The sequence below is a fragment of the Cynocephalus volans genome, chromosome 13 (assembly GCF_027409185.1).
Source record: "Cynocephalus volans isolate mCynVol1 chromosome 13, mCynVol1.pri, whole genome shotgun sequence".
NCBI classification, from domain to species: domain Eukaryota; kingdom Metazoa; phylum Chordata; class Mammalia; order Dermoptera; family Cynocephalidae; genus Cynocephalus; species Cynocephalus volans.
In genome coordinates, this window is record NC_084472.1 from 32,044,759 (window position 1) to 32,067,055 (window position 22,297).

General features: G+C 46.4%; 1 protein-coding gene across 1 annotated transcript in view; it reads left to right on the top strand.

Moving 5' to 3' along the window:
* Positions 1 to 880: 880 nt before the first annotated feature.
* The window catches only part of MOCOS (molybdenum cofactor sulfurase), a 50,711-nt gene continuing 29,294 nt past the window's right edge, over positions 881 to 22,297 (top strand). Inside the window, exons 1-7 of the mRNA XM_063077337.1 lie at positions 881 to 1,022; positions 7,026 to 7,115; positions 9,970 to 10,036; positions 10,962 to 11,603; positions 14,824 to 14,900; positions 16,734 to 16,933; positions 20,867 to 20,983. Coding sequence (XP_062933407.1) covers positions 881 to 1,022; positions 7,026 to 7,115; positions 9,970 to 10,036; positions 10,962 to 11,603; positions 14,824 to 14,900; positions 16,734 to 16,933; positions 20,867 to 20,983 — 1,335 coding nt within the window. The remainder of the gene's footprint in view (positions 1,023 to 7,025; positions 7,116 to 9,969; positions 10,037 to 10,961; positions 11,604 to 14,823; positions 14,901 to 16,733; positions 16,934 to 20,866; positions 20,984 to 22,297) is intronic.

Sequence of the window (22,297 nt, forward strand, 5' to 3'; positions counted from 1 at the left end):
TTTAAGCCAATCAGCCTTCCCTAAAAGCCCTATATATATGTCTGTGTGCCGCCGTGGATCGTCAACTGGTGTCCACCCGTCCTTTCACCAACCCTTTCCCAAATGACGCCCCCTACCAGCAGGAAGTAGCCAGAAAGAGAAACGTCGCACTTTTCCTAACAAAACAAAAAGGGAGGAGTATTAGGTGGTATGAGAACCCTTTCGGCCCTGCCCCATCATGGCACTGGCTACCCTTCTCTTCCGCCTTCTCCTTCCCGCCGGGGAGAATCCCACGCCAATCAGCACAGGCTCCCTGAATCCATCCAATCCCCGAATGCCCCGTGTCCTCAGCAAACCTATCAGCTCTCTTCTAACCCTATAAAAGCAGATGTGCCCGCCTTGCGTTTGAGTCTCATCCTTTAACTGGTGATGAATTTTATTCCTTTTGTGTTGCCCTTGGGGTCTCTGCTGCATTTCCAGCAAGTAGACTATGCCGGGTTCTTGGTGCAGACAGCAAAATGGAGTCTCTCCTGTCAGCCCTACCCTTACTCCTGCTGTGCGGGGAGGGTCGCTGGGTTCCGGGACCCCCAGCCGGAAAAGGGCCTTCCTTGTTTCTTCCACCTGCATGGGACATAGATAAAGGAGAACTTGGCATTCCGAGTGTCTGGAACGTCTCCGTGGGCTCCACTGCGAGGTTGTTTTAAGAGACAAAAAAAAAAAAAAAAAAATAGGAGAAGAGGCCCTAAAGAAGTGAAACTCAGCGAGTCAGCACGCCTGGTGCAGCCGGCTGCCCCGCGAGGCACCGCCCTTGGGCCACCCCCCCCTGAGCGGCTGGCGGGCGCGGCGGGGGCGGAGTCGCGGCGGGCGGCCTCGCGCACTTCCCGGTCAGCCCGCCTGGACCATGGCCGGAGGGGCGGCAGAGCCGGGGGCCGAGCTGCTGTCCTTCGCGCAGTTCCGGGGCTCGAGCGCGCGGCGGCCCGCCTACGGCTACGGCCCGCGCAGCCTGAGTGAGCTGCGGGCGCGGGAGTTCGGCCGCCTGGCAGGTGAGGCGGGCGGGCGGGCGGCGTGGGGGGCACGCGGATTCTGGGACATACGTGAAAGGAGCCTTTGCTCCAGGTGGGACCGGCGCTACCTCCTTTGGGGCGCATTTAATCGAACGACCAGGAGGGACGTGTCCCACCTGCAGCCCCAAGGCTTCCTGTTGCCCTTGCTCCTGAGACTTTCCAGTGGGACGGGACCAACTTAGTCCTTTTTCACCTTTCCCAAACCTCCGCGAACAGGGCTTAGGAGTCTCCTTGCCCTCGCTTGCCGCGAGATCCCCTACTCTAAAGGTGCATCTGGAGCCGGGGTTGCAAAATGCAGGAATGTCCAGCGGCCGTGACTGCTCGGATGCCTGCTCAGGGACAGGAGCGGCGCATGGGCGGCCAGCGCGCTGGGTGGGGACAGCGACTCTGCGGGCGCGCGGGCTTGGGATAGAGGGGCCGCGGCCATCGGGCAGGGCCCGGCGAGCTTGTGCTCCAGAACTTTGCTGGGATAGCCCACGTGCAGCTTTTATTTTCGAAGCCTCATTTTTCTCACTCCGGCAGTCAGAACAGTGCCTCCGAGCTCTGCCTCCCCGGAGGACTATAACAATTGGCAAAGTGGAATTTGAACTTTAAGAACAGGGCAAACCTGTAAATTGGACATGAGGACCGGGATCACGTCCTGCCTTTGAGTTCTTCAAGGCGGAACAAGCTGATTAAATTGGAGATCAAGCTCGATCTGGCCGTGGCAGACCCCAGCCCACTGCTGCAGGGCGCTAAGGGTTGGGGGGTGCCCTGGTTCGGCACTCGAACCCTTGTGCCAGGGTCCTTGAGTGGGGGGCTTTCTCGAACCTCAGAACCGCATGCCGGATGGTCGGGGAGGGGCCGCAGGAGAAATGGGTAGGTCGTGGCGCCGTGGCGCCGGGCACAATTGGTGACTGCTCCCCTGCTGTGGCAGAACAGCAACCTTGGCTTTATTAATCTGGTAACTAATTTTAGCTCTTTGGTCCAGTTCCTCATGTTTTGGATAGTGACTGTTTTTTTTCCCTTTGGGGTCTTTGAGCTGTGGCCTCCTCCTGTGTGTCCCCTGCCTCTGAAGTATGGAGACTCAGGAGGGAGATGGGGGCCCTCTGCCGCCCCCTCATTCTTGAGAGTGGAAGTCACCTGCTGGAGACAGCCCCTCACACTGCTTCCACATTCTGTCTCTGAACTTTTTATTCTGGAAATTTCCTACAGCAATAAACTGAAACAATGAACACCCGCAGGTGCAAAGGGAGGGAGGCTCTCCATTCTTTCGAAGCAAATCCCAGAGGCTGTATCACTGAGTTGGTAATTATTTCAGCACCACACCTTCTTAATCCTCTAAATCCCCTCCACCTCTGATCCCACACACCCAACACTGGCCGACCTCTCTCCTTGACACTACCCTGGGAAAGAGAGGTATGTTCTGGGCCTCTCCTGCTTTCACTCTTGTCGCTCACAGAACAGCACCTTCTCCCTCAATGCAAAAATTGAGATGTGATAGCCAGGATCCCAGGCTGGACTTAAGAGCTCCTTTAACATCTACTGTACTTGAGGTAGTGTTGAGTGCATCCTTTATTTATTTAGTGCAAGTTCCCAGTGTTTCCTCTCCATTATGGTTAAATTAGACTTTTGTGCGCTAAACTTTCCAACACTGCTGGGAGTCTTGGAACATACCCACTTTTTTTCTCATATAAACAAATGAACCCAAGAGAGGGCAGGGAAAAACAAGCAAAGCAAACCAAAATAATATAACCTTCTCCTCTCCCTTCCTTTCCCCTCCCCTCCTGAAGTTTTTCTGCTGATTTGTGAAACTGTCTGCTTAAGTGGTTGCTCTGGATAATTAAATGCTTAACCTTTATGTGGTGAAATATTCTGCCTAACCATTAGGATTGGAATTCCTTGTCCTAGTGAAGGGAGCATGTTGAATATACAGATGTGATTCAAGGTTCTCGAAGACTGTGGGGGCTGAGTGATGATCACCCACCCTGCATGGAACTGAGAACGGAAGGGCCATGACCCAGAAGAGACCCTGGAATTCCCTTTCTTGAAGATTTAATGCCAGTTGGCTGTGGGGTCATTTGCCTGCTTGTAATAACAGCTACACCTGTGGAGTGTTTACTGTGTGCCAAGCATGCACTGGGTGCTGTCAAATACCAACTCATTTAACTCTCATCCCATTTGTAGATGAAGGAGCAGGGGTCCAGAATGGCTAGTGGTAGATCCAGGATTCAATCCAGGTTGGTTGACTTGCATTCTGCACTGTTAACCACCAGGCTGCCTGACCTTCTACTAAGACTGGATCTCTGGCTGATCTAAGAGTTGCCTCTTTTTGGGGCAAAATTAACAGTTGGACCAAAGGCCAAAGCATCCTTCTCCCACCTGGCTTCCTGCCCTGCAGAAGACTGTGGACATGGTGGTGTGCTGTGCTCCCCAGCAGCTCCTTGGGTCTCACCTGTTCACTGTGGTTTCACATGAGCACTGCAGGGCCTTGATGCCTGGGTGAACAAAAGCCTTTCTTTGGTCTGATACCTTTGTATTTCTGAATCCTCAGTAAAAGAGACCATTATGTTAAGACTTTTTTTGGACTAGGTAATACATTTAAGTGGTACCAGATTCAAAAGTCACCGAAGGCAGTTGAAGCATGGCCAGGGAGCCTCCCTCTTATTCCAGCCATTGTGGCCACCCCAGAGTCGACTGCTATCACTTGTGTCTTGTGTACCTTTCCAGTGGTTGTCTGTGTTTATGTGTGTGCATGCTTTGTTTTTACACAAATGAGCCATAATGTTTCTCACCACATGACACAGTTTGTTTATTTGTTACGGTCTTTTTGTCATTATCATACTAGCTTCTATTTTGTTCATTGTGTCCTCAGCACTTAGAACCATGCCCTGCACATAGTAAGCGCTCAATAAATATTTCTTGACTGTAAAAAAAACACTCAATAAACTGGGAATAAAAGGAAATTTAATCAACTAATAGAGCCGTCTACATAAAACTCCACAGCTAACATGATGCTTAATGGTAAAAGACTGCAAAATTATCTCCTGTGATCTGAGATCTGGAATAAGACAAGGATGTCTGTTTTCACCACTTCTATTCAACATTGTACTGGAGGTCCTAGCCAGGGCATTAGGGAAAAAAATCAAATAAAAAGCACCTAGGTTAGAAAGGAAGAAGTAAAACTATCTGTACTTGTCAATAACATTTTTTAAAAATTGAAGCCTAATTGATTACACATATTTGTGGAGTACAGAGTTGAATATCAATCCCTGTGTACAATGTGTGATGATCAAATCAGGATAATTAGCATGTTCATCATTACAAAATGTAATTATTCCTTGTGTTCATTAACCAATTTCTCACTAACTCACTTCCCCTCCCCCTTTCCCACCTCTAGTAACCAAACATAGTTTTGTAGATAGGAAATTTAATTCACACACAAAACTATTAAAAAAACTACTAAAAAACAGATTCAGCCAGGCTGAATACAAAATCAATATACAAACGTCAATTCAATTTTTATACACTAGCAATGGACACTATGAAAATGAAATTAGGAAAACAATTCCTAAAGCATCAAAAAAATAAAATACATAGGAAAAAATTTATGAGAACTATGACATACACTGAAAACTGTAAAACATCATTGAAAGAAATTAAAGAAGGCCTAAATAAGTAGAAAGACATCCTGTATTCATGGACTGGAAGTCTTTATATTGTTAAGATGACAATACTCCCCAAATTGATCTACAGATTCAATGTAATTCCTATCAAAATCCAGCTGCCTTTTTGCAGAAATTGACAAGCTGATTCTAAAATTCATATAGAAATGCAAGGGACGCAGAATAGCCAAAGCAATTTTGAAAAAGAACAAAGTAAGAGGACTCACACTTCCCAGTTTTAAAACTTTCTACAAAGTTACAGTAATAAAGACAGTGTGGTATTGGTATAAGGATAGACCAATGAAATAAAATTGTAAGTCCAGAAATAAACTCATCTATGGTCAATTAATTTTCAACAAGGATGTCAAGACTATTCAATGAAGGAAAGGACAGTCTCTTCAACAAATAATATTGGGACAACTATATCCACATACAAAAAAGAATGAATTTGGACCCCTACTTCACACTGTATTCAAACATTAACTCAAAAAGGATCAAAGATCTAAATATATGATCTAAAAGTATAGGATTCGTAGAAGAAAACATAAGCAAAGGGCTGGCCCATGGCTCACTCGGGAGAGTGTGGTGCTGACAACACCAAGTCAAGGGTTAAGACCCCCTTACCGCTCATCTTTTGAGAAAAAAAAAAAAGAAAGAAAACATAAGCAAAAATCATCAGAACCTTGGATTAGGCAATGGTTTCTCATAACGCCAAAAATTCAAACAACAATAACAACAAATGAACCTCATCAAAGTAAAAAACTTTTGTTTCAATGGACATCATCAAGAGAGTGAAAGGACAACCCACCAAATCAGAGAAAGTAAATGCCCACACAAAAACTTGTACACTGGTATTCACAGCAACATTATTTGTAGAAGACAAAAAGTGGAAACAACCCAAATGTTCATCAGTGAATGAATGGATAAACAAAATATGGTATATTCATACAATGGAAAACTATTCAGCCATAAAAAGGAATGAAAATCAGATACATGCTACAACAAGGATGCACCTGGAAAACGCTATGCTAAGTGAAAGAAGCCAGACACAAAAGGCTACATATTATTATATGATTCCATTTATATGAAATGTCCTAAATAGACAAACCTATAGAGACAGAAAGTAGATTGCCAGGAACTGGGGCTGGGGAGATTGGGGAGTGATTAGTAATGGTTATGGGATTTCTTTGGGGAGTGAATGAAAATGTTCTAAAACTTGATAATGGGAGTGGCAGCACAATTTTATGAATGTACTAAAAAACACTGAGTTCTACACTTTAGAAGTGAATTTTGTGGTTTGTGAATTATATTTCAAAAAAGCTGTTCAATAAAACAAAAAATCCTTTGTACTCAACACAAAAAATATTTAAGTGAATGAAAGAATGGATCTATTCACATTGTGTGTACTTGAAAGTGTATCTCAGTTTGTTCCACATCAGTACTTATAGGACAAGATGGGTATACAGTAATTCTTTAAATACATGTTGATGGACATATAAGTTTTTTCTAATTTTTTGTTATTGTAGACAATGCTGCACTGAATATCCTTATATACAGATTATTTCACAAAAGTGTGTGTATTTATAAGATAAATTCCTAGACAGGGAATTGCTAGATCAAAGGTATTTGCATTTTAAAGTGTGACTGGTATTGCCCAATTACTGTCCATAAAGAAGTTATACAAGTCACCCTCTTATCAGCCATGTATGAGGGGGCCTGTTTCTCCACACTCCCACCCACACAGTGAGGTAGTCAACCTCTTGATCTCTGCCAATCTGATCAGTAATCCATGGTATCTCATTCTCATCGAAAATCTAAATTTGCATTTCTCTCTTTATGAGAGAGGCTGGAAGGATCATTTCCATTTCTGTGTTCTCTGGAGCTCTCACAGCTCTTCTGGGGTTGAGGACTGTAGAGCACATCATGGGAAAACAGGATTAGGGCTCACCCATCAAGGAAGCTGCACGGAGGAACCTCCAGAACAAGGTGTGAGTCATAATATGAAATAGCTTTGCCTTCATTTTATCACAAATGTCTGCTGGGTGCCTCCTCTGCAAGGGATGCTGTTCCAGGTTTGTATGAGAGCTGGTTAATCAGGAAGGCTTTCTCAGGACTTTAAAGGTCATTAAACATTAGAAGTGCAGTTTTTTTTACCATTTCTCATGCCTACACTTGGGCTAAGAGCACATATCAAGAGACTCCAAAAAATCAGTGGCTTGGTATTATGTCTAAATACATTGAGTGGGCATTAGTAGGGCTCACACAAACCTGATTTAGTCAAAATGGCTGGAATACTGATGAAAAATAACCTGTAGTTTTATTTTGTGTTTTCTTTCAGGAACTATCTACCTAGACCATGCAGGAGCCACTTTGTTCCCCCAGAGCCAGCTCACAAGCTTCACTAATGATCTCATGGAGAATGTTTATGGTAAAGAAAAACACGCAAACTGATTTTAGCTAGCTACATGCAGCTGATATGCCTGTGCTTAGTAAATGTTGGATTTATAGACTGAGACTGTGCTGAGCACACAAAGCTGAATAAGCCCCATGTCAAACGGGGGTCAGGTGAGCGCCCAGGGTCATTCTGTATCATACGTGTGTGGCTAGGATATAAAGAACTGGCTCAGGGGCACATAGGCTACTTCCAGAAGAGGGGGTTACTGCCAGGAAGGATGGAGAAGTTCAAAGGTGCTATGTTTGGTGGTGTTGACCCTGGATAGTACAGACTGTGAGGTGACAGGAGGAACATTCATTTATTCATTCACTCCATAAATATCAATTCAGCCACTGTGGTGTAAGAGGCATGGTACTGTAATGGGAACAGAATAAACACTGTCCATTTCTTCATCCAGGAAGACAAGGCCTTGATCAAGTGATCTCCAAATAAATGTAATTACCAACTCTGTGAAGGACTGTGAACAAAAGGATTCTGGGGCCATGGGAGTCTGTATCTATAGAGTGACAATGGGATTGGCAGTGTGCATGTCAGGGTAAGCTGCTTTTGAGGTGAAATGGGTGCTGGAGATTGGGCCAGAATGCAGACAGTGGTAACAGCCTGAGCCAAGACCCTGTAGTGATTTCAGGAACCAGCCCAGGAACACAGAGGAAGGGAGGAGAGTGATGCGGGTGGTATGGGCAAGCCCACGCAGGGCATTGTAAATGTTCTAAGAGTTTAATCTTTATTCTAGAACAATGGACCATCATTGAGGGCATTAATCGGCAGCACCACATGATCAGGAGATACTTTGGAAAGGGAGTTTGAAATAATAGCAGTAGCAGCTGTAATATTTGTAATGGTAATAGCAATAAGAAATATTCATTGAACAGGGAATTGCTCTATCAAAGGTATTTGCATTTTAAAGTGTGACTCATTTTGTGTCTCGTACTCTTCCAAATGCATTACATGTATTATCTCTCTTCATCCTCACAAAAACCCAAGAACTATAGGTTCTGTTAAACCCCTGTTTTACAGGTGAGGAAATGGGGCCCCAGAGACGGTAGGTAACTAACCCAGGTCACAGAGTCAGGAGGTGCTGTGCTGGGGACTGCGTATTTAGGTGGTTTTTGCTACAGACCCCAAGCCCTTAGCCCCCACCAGAGTACCTCAGTTTGACAATCTTGTTATGCCACACTAAGGGACTGAATCTTGGCTCTGGGCAGCCAGCAGATATTTAAACCTGGGGAATGGTCTTCAGAGAAGGTGCCAGGGAGAGACCTGACCTTTATTTAAATCCGCGATTTGCAAAGAGACATGCAATTCTCCTTGTTTGACCTTTGCAAGAGTCATAACTGTGGGAAGGTATTAGCTTGAGAGATGATGGCATTGAGATTTTGGTGGTCCTGATGTTGCAGGGCTGAACACCAAGGCAAAGAAAGGCAATGAGGATATGTTCCCAGTCCCACAGGTTACTAGCCAGGTAGAAAAGGAACAGCTGGTAGCTGCAGTGGCCAGAAATCCAATGTGACCCTTCATTGTGGTTTGGAAAAAAAAAAATCTAAAGCAAGTGCACTGGTAGCTCTTGAGAAGTGCTGGTGCCTGGCCCCTGCAGGAGATCTGTCTGAGGGCCGAGTTTCAAGAGAGATCATGATACTCTGGAACACAGGGTGGGTTCGACCAGGAAGGCAGAAAAATGAAGTCAGCAATGGGAAGGGTGACATTGGGAGGGCCATTAGTTTTGAGAATGGGCAGCTGAGGGACACATGATGGCTTCCTTCTCCTATTTGGAGGAGGAAGCTGATGTGTTTCTGCAGGAACGGTGCCAGTAGCAGTGGTGGGATCTGCAAAGCAACAGAAGTGGCGTTATGGCTCTGTCTCCCTGTCTCACAGTTGGAGGAAACGGCAGCTTCCTGAGGTCATGTCCGCTGGAGTCAGTTAACAGAGTCACTGGCCACCCATCGGGAACTTGTAGGAAAGGCTCTTACACTGGCCTGGCTGCCTTTGAGCTCCAGAAGTCTCTTCCTAGATCTTCAACACGTTTTACCAGTGAGGGGAGGGGGTTTCCTAATTTCTTTTAGCAGCTTTATTGAGTTATAGTTAACATACTATAAAATTCACCTATTTCAGGTATACAGTGATTTTTTACTCATTTTACCGAGTAGTGCAACCATCACTATAAACCAGTTAGGACATTTTATTCTCCCAGTAAGATCCCTCATGCCCATTTGCTGTTAACCCCTGTTGCCACTCCCAGCCCCGGGCAACCACTAATCTACTACTTTCTGTATCTCTAAAATACAATTGCCTTTGCTAGACATTTCATATAAATGGGATCATACAGATGTGGCCTCTTGTGTCTGGAGTCTTTCACTTAAGCGTATTTTTGAAGTTCATTCGTGACATAGTCAGTGGTTTGTTCCTTTTTATACCCAAGTAATTTTTCATTGTATGGATATACCAAATTTTGTCTATCTGTTCGCTAGGTGATGGACATTTATATTGTTTCCAGAGTTTGGTTTTATGAATAAAGCTGCTATGAACATTCATATGCCAGTCTTTGTGTGGGCAGAAGTTTTCATTTCTCGTTTGTAGATACCTAGAGTGGAATTACTGGGTCACAAGGTAGTTTTATGTTTAGAGTTTTTGTTTGTTTCTTGGCAGCTGGCTGGCACAGAGATTGAACCCTGGGCCTTGGTGTTGTCAGCACCACACTCTAACCAACTGAGCTAACGGGCCAGCATCTTATGTTTGTATGTTTGAGAAACCGAGGGAGAGGGTTTTGAAAGAACACAAAAGGAGAGGTCATAAGTAGTGACTGGACATCTATGTCTTTGTAACCTGCCAGGTAATCCTCACAGCCAGAACATCAGCAGCAAGCTCACCCATGACACGGTGGAGCAGGTGCGCTACAGGTGAGCAACAGGGAAACCTACCTGAGTGGGCCACCTGCCTGAGTGGGCCACGTAGGTAGACAGACTTCCTCCTAGCACCTGTGTGCATCGCACAAAGATTCTGAGTTGATTTCAGGAAGATCATATTCAGCGAAAAAGGCAATGCGTGCGTGACAATAAACATCAGGCTCCGCGGACAGGGAGGTGAGGGTGAGCAGGTGCAGAGCAGAGCAGACCGGAAGCACAGGTAGGCGGCTCTGAGGTGCACACACCACCTCTGTGTGGCTCCAGGCCGATGCCAGAGTCATGAGTGACCTAGGTTTCTTTTCAGAAAGAAGAAAAGCGTGTTTCTCTGGTTTTCCTTTTCATAAGATGTTTTATTAGGCATTTTGTTTTAGTCATATCTTCCCACCTCCCCCCTTTTTACTAGTATTTGCACATTGAACAGCTCTTTATTCTTTTCCACAACTAATAATTAGTTTCTGGTAAATAATTTCCAGGTGGTACTTAAAGTTACTTGAATCAACACAAATTCTAATTATTTCAGATTTGAAAGTGATGCTGTTTTGCTAATAGGATTGCTCAAAGTAAAAGCAATGTAAATGTTTTTAATTTTGATGACCTAAAACTTGTTATGATAGAGCTGTGTAGAAAACGCCAAGGAGAGGTATTTTCAACTAAATGAAGGTCGTTGTGGATTTTTGTCATATACAATTGGAGATGGGACTTGGGAGATGAAGTCGTTTTGCCAGTTTGAACTTATGTGTCACCTCTTTTCAGACTTCCTCTTCCCCTGCCCTAACTTCACAATTATGGCAAAGCCTGTCTGGATTTGTTTCTAGCTATTAAGGGAGAGATGTTATATTTGGTAGAAATAAAACAGCCTCCAAACATGTAGCACTGGAGCTGAGCCCAAGGAGTCGTGGTGACACTGTGCTTTTTCCAGGATTCTGGAGCACTTCCACACCACGCCAGAGGACTACACTGTAATCTTCACCTCTGGGAGCACAGCTGCTCTCAAACTGGTGGCCGAGGCCTTTCCGTGGGTGTCCCGCAGCCCGGAGAGCAGCGGGAGTCACTTCTGTTACCTCACCGACAGCCACACCTCCGTGGTGGGCATGAGGAAGGTGACCACGGCCATGAACGTCACATCCACGCCCGTCAGGCCCGAAGACATATGGTCCGTGGAGGAACGGGGTGCTGCAGCCGGCGACCCCGACTGCCAGCTTCTGCATCTCTTCTGTTACCCAGCTCAGAGTAACTTTTCCGGAACCAGGTACCCGCTGTCCTGGGTAGGAGAGGTCAAGTCTGGGCGGATGCGCCCCGTGAGCGTGCCGGGGAAGTGGTTCGTGCTGCTGGACGCAGCGTCCTACGTGAGCACCTCGCCTTTGGACCTGTCGGCTCACCAAGCCGACTTTGTCCCCATCTCCTTCTATAAGATCTTCGGGTTCCCCACAGGCCTGGGCGCTTTGCTGGTCAATAATCGTGTGGCTCCTCTTCTGAGGAAAACCTACTTTGGAGGAGGCACGGCTGCTGCATACCTTGCAGGAGAGGACTTCTATATCCCCAGATCGTCGGTGGCTGAAAGGTAAACTTACCATGGGGAGCGGTGGGCGGTTGGAGTTCAGCACTGGACAGGGTCTGGAGTGCGCTGCCTACAGGATTGTGCAAGGGGCGGGGTGGGGCACTGGGTGTTTGCTGGCATATGCCTGGTCCTCAGGCTGCAGGGGCAGACGGGGTGGGTCATGCCTGGGAATCTCCCAGATGGCCATGGCTGGGACCCTGAGGCTGAACGTGTGTGACCGTGAAAATGACAGCCAACTTGGGTTCTGCAGGGTCCAATGGTACGGGATACCTGGGGTTGGGGCAGGGAATTCATTACCCAGCTGGAGCCTGAGAAGACTGCAGACAGGGCCGGCCATGGTCTTGGTAGTATAGTCAGTGTTAACCGCGTAGGCCCCAGAGCTGGACCACTGCAGAGTGAATCCTGCCTCTACCGCATACGGGCCATGGGAGCATGTGACTCCAACTCTCTGTACCTCCTGTTTTTTCTGTAAAGTGGGGAGGATGATACTGTTCTTTTATTTATTTATTTAAAAAAAATTTTTTTTAAAGATGACCGGTAAGGGGATCTCAACCCTTGGCTTGGTGTTGTCAGCACCATGCCCAGCCAGTGAGCGAACCGGCCATCCCTATATAGGATCCGAACCCGTGGCCTTGGTGTTATCAGCACCACACTCTCCCGAGTGAGCCACGGCCCGGCCCTGATTCTGTTCTTTTAGAGCTAATATAAGCGAAACACCAAGACCCACTGGGCATCAAAATGTGTTAGACTATTTGATGTCTCTCTTATTTAGGGCTTCTCCGTAGTTGGGGGATTCTAAAACAGGAATGCTAATGTAAAACCTTTTCAATCCAAGTGAGATCATTTACTATGTAATATAACCAAGTGAGAAAGAATGACAGGCACAACATAATGTAAACTAAAGTCAGGACAAAATAACACCTGAGACTTCATTTGATCAATCGGGGTACCTGAAAGCCAAAAGAAGTGGGGCAGCTCATTGGGGGCCAGGGCATGAGTGGGCTGGGGTGGACCAGACCTCTTTCCTTTGATTTGGGTGATTACAGCATGTGTCACACCAAGATTCCCAGAAAGCAGAATATACTTATTTATCATTAGAAACCTAATTTTTTCCCTGTGAATTTAGGACTAGAACTCAAGAGATTTGATACTCAATCTAAATGCTTATTGAACATGTATGTGTAGCATGTTCTTAACCTTTTATATTTTATAATTCAGTAAAATATAACCCCTGATAGAAATGAAAAACTCCCCTTTTATTCTAAGAAAAGAGTCTATTAATTAATTGTTGATTAATAAATAATTATCCATTATTGGTCACTTAGCTTGTTGCATTATTAGCTAATGTTTAGTTTATTAGTGGATATTTACTAATTCGTTAGTAATTAATCAGTTAATAATTGTTTCATTTTTGACTCAGTTCTGTATGTTTATTAATTAGCATTAGTTTTATAAGGAAATTAACATTGTAGTTAGCAATGTGTTGAGCAGATCTTATTTCTAGAGTCTGAAAATACAAAACACAGTGTTCTGTTGAAAGCTTCGTCTTGCATAAGGCTGCTATTGGTCACCATCCTTCAACCAGATGTTTGAGGAAACCTCCTCCCTGTCTTCTGGCTTCTTCCCTTGCCCCTGCAGTCTGTTCTTCCCCCAGCGGCCAGAGGGGTCTTGGTAAAGCATAGGTCCCACCTTGTCACTCCTCTGCCCAGAACCCACCTGCATGGTGTCTCATGCAGGGTACAAGTTCCTGCTGCTTCACTTCTCTCCAACTCTGTCTCCTGCCACTGTCCCTGCTCTGTCCCCCTTGCTTATTGTGGCTCAGTCCCACTGATCTGCTGGTCCTGCAGTGCAACAGGCTTATCCTGTTTCCACTGCACAGGGCATTTGCTGTGTCCTCTCTGGAGTGCTGTTTCCCTTGGGAACTGTGAACTTAGCTGTTTCAAAAATGAGCTCTTTCCCTTGCCTCCTGCCTTCCCTCCCTTGCTCAGTCTCTGCTGAAATAGTCTTCCTCAGAGAGGACTTGCCTGACCGTCTCGTCTGCAGTCACTGCCAGCCCCTTCCTCCTGCGCATCTTCTTTGCACCACCTGGCGTGCTGCTTAGTTGGGTTCTCTGTGAGTATTCCACGCTTTTTTTCCCCTTGTTTCATTGAATGTAAGCACCACGAGGGCAGGGATTTTGTCTGTCTTGTTCACTGCTGTATCTTTAGAGTACCTAGAACATCGCCTGGCACACAGTAGGTGGACAATGAAGATTTGATGAGTAATCTGACTAAATGAACAATTATGAAATGCAAACATAATGAACACTTTGATAATCAGGAAGGTGTGTATCTGCCGTATCAATGAGAGTCTTGTAATTTAAACCTAAGCCTTTGGTTCCATAGACTTTGGAATCATAGACTCTCTCTCTTGTCAAGAACCTCATAAAACATCGATGAACTTAGAGAAAATTATGTTAAGCGAAATAAACCAGGTATAGAAAGAGAAATACCACATGTCCTCACTCATAAGTGGGAGCTAAAAAAATTAATTACTTTTAAAAAAAAGAAAGAAAGATACCATAATCACATAATACGTTGAACTTTCAAAAGGAGAGAACAGAACTGAGGTTACCAGAGAGGGGCAAAGGGAGGAATTGGTAAAGGACCAGGAAAAACATTGTATAATGTTGGATATATTAATTATCCTGATTTGAACATCACATATTGCACACAGGTATTGATATTCAATTCTGTACCCCACAGATTTGTACAATCAACTATGATTCAATTAAAAAAAAAAAACCACATGGTTGATCACACTGAGTTGATGCCTTGTCAGTGGTGCCCTCTTGTGGTCAGAGGGCAGTATTTTAATAAACTACAGCACTGAGGTTTTGTCAAGCCCAACATATTCCTGGGGGCAGCAAAGCATCTCTTGCCTCATTAGTGTCTCAAGAGGATGACTGTCTTTTAGAACCTTTTACCACCACTGCCAGCCCACCCTAGGAAGTTTGGAGCAGACTGAGAAAGCGGCAGAGTGGGTCAGGGCCAGAGGCAGTCAGACGGGTCCTGGTGCACGAAGCCCCCTCTCCTGAGGGGGAGAGCAGGGTTTACAAGTCAGCAGAGGAGAGGTACTAATAGTTTATGGCTAAGCCTAAAAGCAGAACCTGGTTACATACGAGGAAAGGCACATGGATTGTGCTGGCCACAGCTTGACTTTGTCCCCCTCACTGTGGTTATAGGTTTGAAGATGGCACCATCTCGTTCCTTGATGTGATAGCACTAAAACACGGATTTGACACCCTAGAGCGCCTCACAGGTCAGTGGACCTTTTTATCTGTGTGGAATTTGCTCCTGTTGCCCCTGTCCTTGAAGGTGTGTCCTGGCATGGGTGTGATTCCAGTGAAGGAGACAGAGTCTGTGGAGGGGAGCAGCACATCATAGCTGGACACCGAATGCAGTTACTTCTGGTTCTAAATAACTCCAGAATGGCTTCTGAGAGCCAGAGGAGGAGGCAGCACTTTTTGGATTGTTTTTTGTTTTGTCAGCTAAAAGCACATTTGAAGAGGTAGAGGTAATTTCCAGTCAGGAGATTAATAGCTTCATAGAAATGGAGGAGCCCTTCTTGGTGCCTGGACTGAGAGGCCCTATTCAGCTCTCGCCTTGCAGGATCTTCTCTACAGCCCCCCAGGGAGCTCCATGACCAGCACATTTTGCCCACAAAGGAGCTGAGGCTCAGAGAGGTTAGGTGCCTTCCCAGACAAAGGAGCTGGTGACTGGGAGGCCAGGCCATACTAATGCCTAACCCTGGGCTCCCAAACAATGTCTCTGCCCACGGCTTTGTGTGATGCACGTCTTCTTTCCTGACCAGTGCATGGGGTGCGTGGACAGGGGGGAGCACTTGCCAAGGCCGACACACAGACACATGACATTCCCATCCCATGGGGCTCGACACAAAGGTACATGACTGGAAGAGCCTCTGTCTGGTGAGCCAGGCTTCTCCCGTTGTGCTGTGCTCCTGGGCAACCCTCCAGGAGCTGAGCTTCTAGAACTGGTGGCACTGCCTGTGTCGTCCATATGGGGATGGGATTGTGGTGAGCCAGGGGCATGCAGCTTTGGGGTTGGCAGTCCTCTCTTTCTCTCTCTCATCACAATAACGGGACCCTTCAGGTCCTCAGCCTCAGTCCAACACTGGGGCAGTCGGGATTTACCGGAAGAGAATGTCACCTTGATGGTAACATAGGGAGGTGAGTGGGCATCATCCAGGACAAAGGGAAGGGATAACAAAGACAGGCAGTGAGAAATGAGCACTTTCCAAGGACAGGTATTAGGATCTGACAGGGCCAGGGGCACCTCGGAAAGCAAAGGTGGACGATATGCGTCCACAATATGGCAAACCCTGATTTTTCCTACTTCATTGCTCTTTTTTTTTTAAAAAAAAAATTGTGGTAAAATATACAGAACATAAAATTTACCATTTTAACCATTTTAAGTGTACAACTCAGTGGCATTAAGTACTTTCACATTGTTGTGCAATCATCACCACTATGCACCTCCAGAACTTTTTTATCATCCCGAATTGAAACTCTAGTCATTAAACAATAATTCCCCCACTTCCTCCTCCCCGCAAGCCCCGGTAACTTCTACTTTCTGTCTCTATGGATTTGCCTATTCTAAGTACCTCAGGTAAGAGGAACAATACAATATTGTCCTTTTATTTCACTTAGCATAATGTTTTCAAGGTTCATCCATGTTGAAGCATGTATCCTTAATTGCTTTGTATAATATTGAAATGATTTAATCATTAACAAAAGCAAACAACAAAAAAATGATATAAGAAAAAAAAGTACATTTTTGAGATCTGTTATCAAAGGGTCTAAATATTTGAATGTTTAAGTAACACTATAAAACAAACAAGATGACAAGGATTCTTATGGAAAATCCCAGAGAAACAGCAATGGTAAACTGTTGTTCAGTACCAGAATCCAAAACATTTATCATAAGGGCAGCACCATACAATATTTATGAGTATTTAAAATCACTACTATGAGGTCCAGGTTTGCCAGTTGTAATGAGCTTGTTTTCTTAAAGGTGAGTGAGTGAATTTTAGGTAAAGTTCATGATTCTCTTTGCTTTTATAATTGATTTTGAGGTGGAATGGAGAATATAAAGCAGCACACCTTCACCTTGGTTCAGTACACCTACACTGCCCTGTGCTCTCTCTGCTACCCCAACGGAGCCCCCATGGTGCGAATTTACAGTGATTCTGAATTCAGTAGCCCCGAGGTTCAGGGTCCCGTCATCAACTTCAACGTGCTGGATGACAGTGGGAACATCATTGGCTACTCCCAGGTGGGTTTTCTTTTCTTCTTGCTACCTTTTCACAACAGAATTCCTCTCTTCTGGAACTTGGAAGCCTCAGGGAGCCCTGAAGTGTGCAGTAAAGACCTCTGTGCCCTGGAAGGAGCTGTGACGAAGCCATGTACTGTGGAAAAGGCCACCTGGCCCTCACTCACAGACTTTTTTACTCTCATTTACACACAGTTCTAACAAGCTTGACTGTTTAGTTTTTCAGCCCTCTTTACTCAGCCAGAAGTGGTGAATTTCAAGCAGGAAGAGGCCAATTTCTTCTGACAGTGGTGGAAGGGGACAGCTGACAGTGAGGGAAGAAGTACAAAAACAGTAGAGACAGAAAGCAGTGCAGACAGAACACCACAGCGGGGGTCAGTTCTTGTACACACAGCTCGGTGGTCCCACCCATAGATCAGAGCACACTATGACGTCACACACAGTCAGCACTGTTTGTCTGCATGTTGTTTGGAACTCAGAACCCCTTCCTTTTATGGGAAGTAGAAGTGATGCCCTTAGCATCACAGAAGCCCTCATTTCTGCCTTAGTTTAAGCATGTTATGAGTTCAAAGGATTTGGTGGCTTGGTTGAAAATAGTTTCTGCAGATGTATCTTCTGAATGTATTCTTCCATGAAAAAAATGCAAATTGATTTGCAGGTTGGGAGCTGCTTAGGTCCTTGCCACCATTGAGTCAGCTGGTCACTTCCTAGTCCACTAAAAATTCCAGTGTTGTTCTGAGCACTCAGGCATGGAAGTAGGTGGTCACCAGATGGGGTGTCACAGACCAGGTACGGGGAGCCAAAGGCCCTTCCCAGAGCAGCTCTGTGAGGAGCGGACTCCCATCATCAGATAATTTGGAAGATGGTAAGGTCTTCCTTTGAAAGCCACATCCCCATTCACCTTGGTTGAACCCAGAATTTTCAAACAAAATCCATTTCCCAAGAAATCTTTGTGCCCCCCTTCTGAGTAGACACAAAGTTTCTAAAGAACAAACTTGGGAAATATTCTTCTGGGGGAATGTCACTGGCCTTCAGGGGCAGACAGACGCTCTGTAACCACAGGTGGTCTCAAGTGTGTTGACTGTACAGAATGCCTCCCTGCCCTCTGCCCCTGGTTATCATAGCTACCCCGCAGAACCACCCCAACACCACTAAGGAGCATGCAATTTTAAATGCTTGCGGGGAGGGGATCGATGGGTGGAAAATTAGGGACAAAAGGTTTACCTTCTTAAATATGGTATCCTAGGTAATTGGTAAAATAAATTTCATTCTGGAATGTAAAATAAGTTTGTATTTCTGGAGGAGGTGGAGGAGAGCAACAGCTGGCTGTGAAGTGTGCTGTGGCAGGCGGGAGGGGTGGGGTGGAGAAACCTCTAAGAGAAGGAATCACGAGGGAGAGAGGGCTGCCTGTTTAGGTGCTAGGAGAGTTCTCTGGAGCTCTCCTACCTGAGGCTGAACACAGGGCGAGTTACTCCTTCTGTGTTGGTAGAGGAAACTCATTGCAGAACAGATTCCATGGCTAAGGAATGGCCAGCTATCCCAGTTCAGCAATGTTCAGTTATGGTTTTCCTGAGCTAAGGGAACTTCGCGGTGTGGGAATTCCACAGGATTTTGATGGCCTTTGGAAAGGTCAGATGGTGTCCCGTTTGGGCTTGGCTGTCTCTTTTTCAGGGGATGTGTAAAAGAATTTAGCTTTCTCTGAAGAAGGTTCTGGTTATTGCTTTTGATGTCCTGGCCTTCTAATTTTATTCTCCCCACTGTTGGAAATCACTGTGCATGGTGGGGAAGAGTGTGTGGGGTCAGATTCTGACTGCCTCTTGCTGGCCTTGTGAGCCTGGGCAAATTAACTAAAGCTCTCCAGGACTCTACGAAATCGGGATAACTATATATCCTGCTTATATTGTTATTATGAGGATTAAATGAGATACAACATATACATCCCTTAGCACAGGACCTGGTATAAAGTAAGTGATCAATAAATGTTGTGCACAAAATCTGCCGGGCTGGGGGACCCCAGTGCACCGTGGCTGGGCTGGTTTCACACCCCTCCCTGGATGCCATGCTCATCCTGTTACAGCAACCAACCTCCCTAACCCTGCTGGGCACAAGCTGGGCCCATGTGGGCTTCCCCAGGGCTGAGGGCAAGAGGAGACTGGCTCATAAGTGGGAAATTAGGACAAAGGGTCAGTGCAGCTACACAGTGTCTTTTCCCACATCCTCTTCTGCCGTGTGATCTTGATGCTCCTTCCACAGGGGCTGGGGACGATGTGTCTAGCCTTGTATCTGGGCTGGTTTGTGACTCGCTCGTAACCAATAGAATGCCATGAAGGTGCACTGAGTGGCTTCTGAGGCTAGGTCTGAGAAGGCAATGCTGTGTTGGCTTTGTTCCCTGGGACACTTGCTTTTGGAGCCCTGAGTTACTATGGAAGTTACTAGCTTATACCCTGAGTCTGCCTTGCTGTGAGGAAGCCAAGCCACATGGAGAGGCCAAGCCCAGGCACTGTGGTTGGTGGTCCTAATTTTTGAGCCCTCCCAGCCTGGGGACCAGACGCCTACATGAGTAAATGAGTCTCCAGATGATGCCAGGTCACTGCCAGTCTTGGAGTCTTCCCAGCAGAGACTCGAGACATAACAGAGCAGAGACAAGCCATCTCCTCTGTGTCCTTTGTGAATTCTTGACCCACTGTCTCAATCAAAATAAGAAAATGGTTATTGTTTTGTTCTACCAAGTTCGGGCAGCTTGTTTCACAGCAGTGGTAACTGGAACATTGAATCCAGGGGGTGAAGGACAGCCATGGGGGCCTTCTGGTTCAGTCTGGTGGGAGTTGGGTTGGGGAGTAAGGCGGGGGGGTGTGCTGCCCTGTGACTGCAGAGATGGAGTTGGCTGGACCCAGTGGTGCTGCCACATCTCATCTGGCATAGCCAGGGAGCTCCTGAATTTCACTGGCAGGTCCCCATGCCTCTGAGCTGTTAGCCAAGGGGGAAACAACATTCTCTGAATGGTTTCTTCTCACTCTGACAGACCACGGGAGATAACTGAAGTGAAGACAGCCATGGTTTTGACAGGGGTCTATGGGAAGCACCAATAACAGCTGAGAGTCCAGGCTGGCTGTATGGTGACCCACTGGTGATCTGCAGAGGACGCCGTACTCCTTTGCGGCTGCCTCTGGCCACCCTACCGTGACTTGCTAAGGAGAAATTTTCACAGCTTACCAAGCTAGGCAAGATGTGTTTGTTTCCCTGAATGCAGTTATGTGACTCTCCCCCATCCCAAGTTCAACCTGAGCCACCAGGTGAAGGGCCCTCACTGGGCCCCCAGGCTCTTGGGGGAATGGAGTCCTTGACCCACAGCCAGGGGAGCTGGGGCAAACATCCCCAGGGGTGCCAGTGAAGATGAATTACCTCCCAGAGCCTCCAGAGGGCAGGAAGGAGCCTTAGGAACTTTGGGCTGAACAGCAATTCTGTGATTAAAACCCAAGTTGGTGAAGTGAGGAAAAGCAAATTATTAGCACACAGCATCAGCCCAGTAAGTCCTGCAGTCCAAGCTGGAGCTGAGGTGGTGCCTCTCTGAACAGCACCTCATGGGGTATGCTCTGGGATCAAACTCTGTGGCAGCCAACGCCAAGGAGCTGCCCCGAGTCCCCAGCCCCACTGGAATGTTGTTCTTCTGAACCTCACTGGAAACACGTGGACTCGGAATTTTGCATGAGTTTGATATTTTCACTTTTCGTAATCATACTTCTGTAATCAACTGGATAAACAATGTTGAATAAGCCCATGATAGATCATGACATTTTAGAACAAAATTCCAGGCTCATATCACCATTTTATTGTTAGAAAAGAGAGGTCCAAATGCTAATCTAGAGCTCTCACTCAGGCAATCAGGGTAACCCTGGACATCTGTAACGCTAGTTCCATGTCATGCTGAATCCACAGGTGAACAAAATGGCCAGTCTTCACAACATCCTCCTACGAACAGGCTGCTTCTGCAACACGGGAGCCTGCCAGAGGCACCTCGGGATAAGTGACGAGATGGTCAAGAAGCATCTTCAGGTTGGTGCAGGACCCTGGGGTGCAAATGCTGGTTGGCAAGACCCAGTGGTGACACCTCCAACTACACTTGTGGCTGGTCACATGTCTGGGGTGAGGCTGGCTCTGCGACTCTTTTCTCTAAGCCCACCCTGGATGCTCCAAGGAAAGAGGGGTCAACAGAAATAGAAAATGCTTCAAGATATCATCTCCATGGCAGTACTTTCTGATTCATTTTTTACTATGAGGACAAAAATTTAAAGGCAGAGAGGGGTGTTAGCAAGGGATGTGTTAGAACATGCCCTTGACTACTTCAGTGGTCCTAGGGTATAGCCTCCAAGCTAGAATTCGCTTACCTCTGGGTTGGGTGTAGAGTGAATTCTTCCAACATTCTAGGATTCTGCGTCTCCCAGAACATCCTCCCTTCCTGTCTCTCCCCTGGGCTGAGGGTTTTCATTTAAGGGTACAGCCTGTTTTGAACCATTTCATAAGGAGTTTGAGTGGCAAAGAGCCCTTGTTTGTTTCAGAATATTTTCTGACCTGAATTTCTTTTGGTGGCCACTAAATATTGTGTATGCTAGATCCCAGCTAACCGTGAACTGGGATTTATTTAAAAAGAGAGAGCAGGGCTGAGCCCGTGGCGCACTCGGTAGAGTGCTGCGCTGGGAGCGCGGCGACGCTCCCGCCGCGGGTTCGGATCCCATATAGGAATGACCGGTGCACTCACTGGCTGAGTGCCGGTCACGAAAAAACGACAAAAAAAATAAAATAAAATAAAAAAATAAAAAGAGAGAGCAGAGGGAGAGGAGAGAAGGAGAGAGAGAGAGGGAGTGGGAAAGGCTCAGAACACAAATAAATGCAGTTCCAGATATAATGTTTGACTGTGTGGAATGCTTATCTCCCTTTCTGAGTGACTGGCCTGGATTCAGCACAGGGAAGGTGTCTGGGGCAGCCCGATGCACCAGGCTGACCGGTAACCAACACCGAGCAGCCAGGCTTGGAGACCGAAATCCACATGCCTTTTTTCCCCACCTCCTGGCCAAGCACTCGGGTTGAATTTGGCCTGGGCTGGTCAGTGGTCCCAGGCTGGTCATTCTTAGGGGCAGCCTCTCTGCCTCTTTGTCTTGTCAAGGAGCAGCTCTCAGGGATGCTGCCTCCCTTTGGTGCTGACAGAGGCTAACGGGAATGGCCAGCGGTGTTGCAGCTGCCTCAGCCCTGGGTAGACCATAAGGCTGTCCCCTCGGTGCTTCTGAAACTTTCGTCTGTCTTTTGACCCCTCTGTGGCCAGTACTGTGCCAGGCTCTGGGTAAATGCTTTCCATGAAGTATTTCTGTTAAG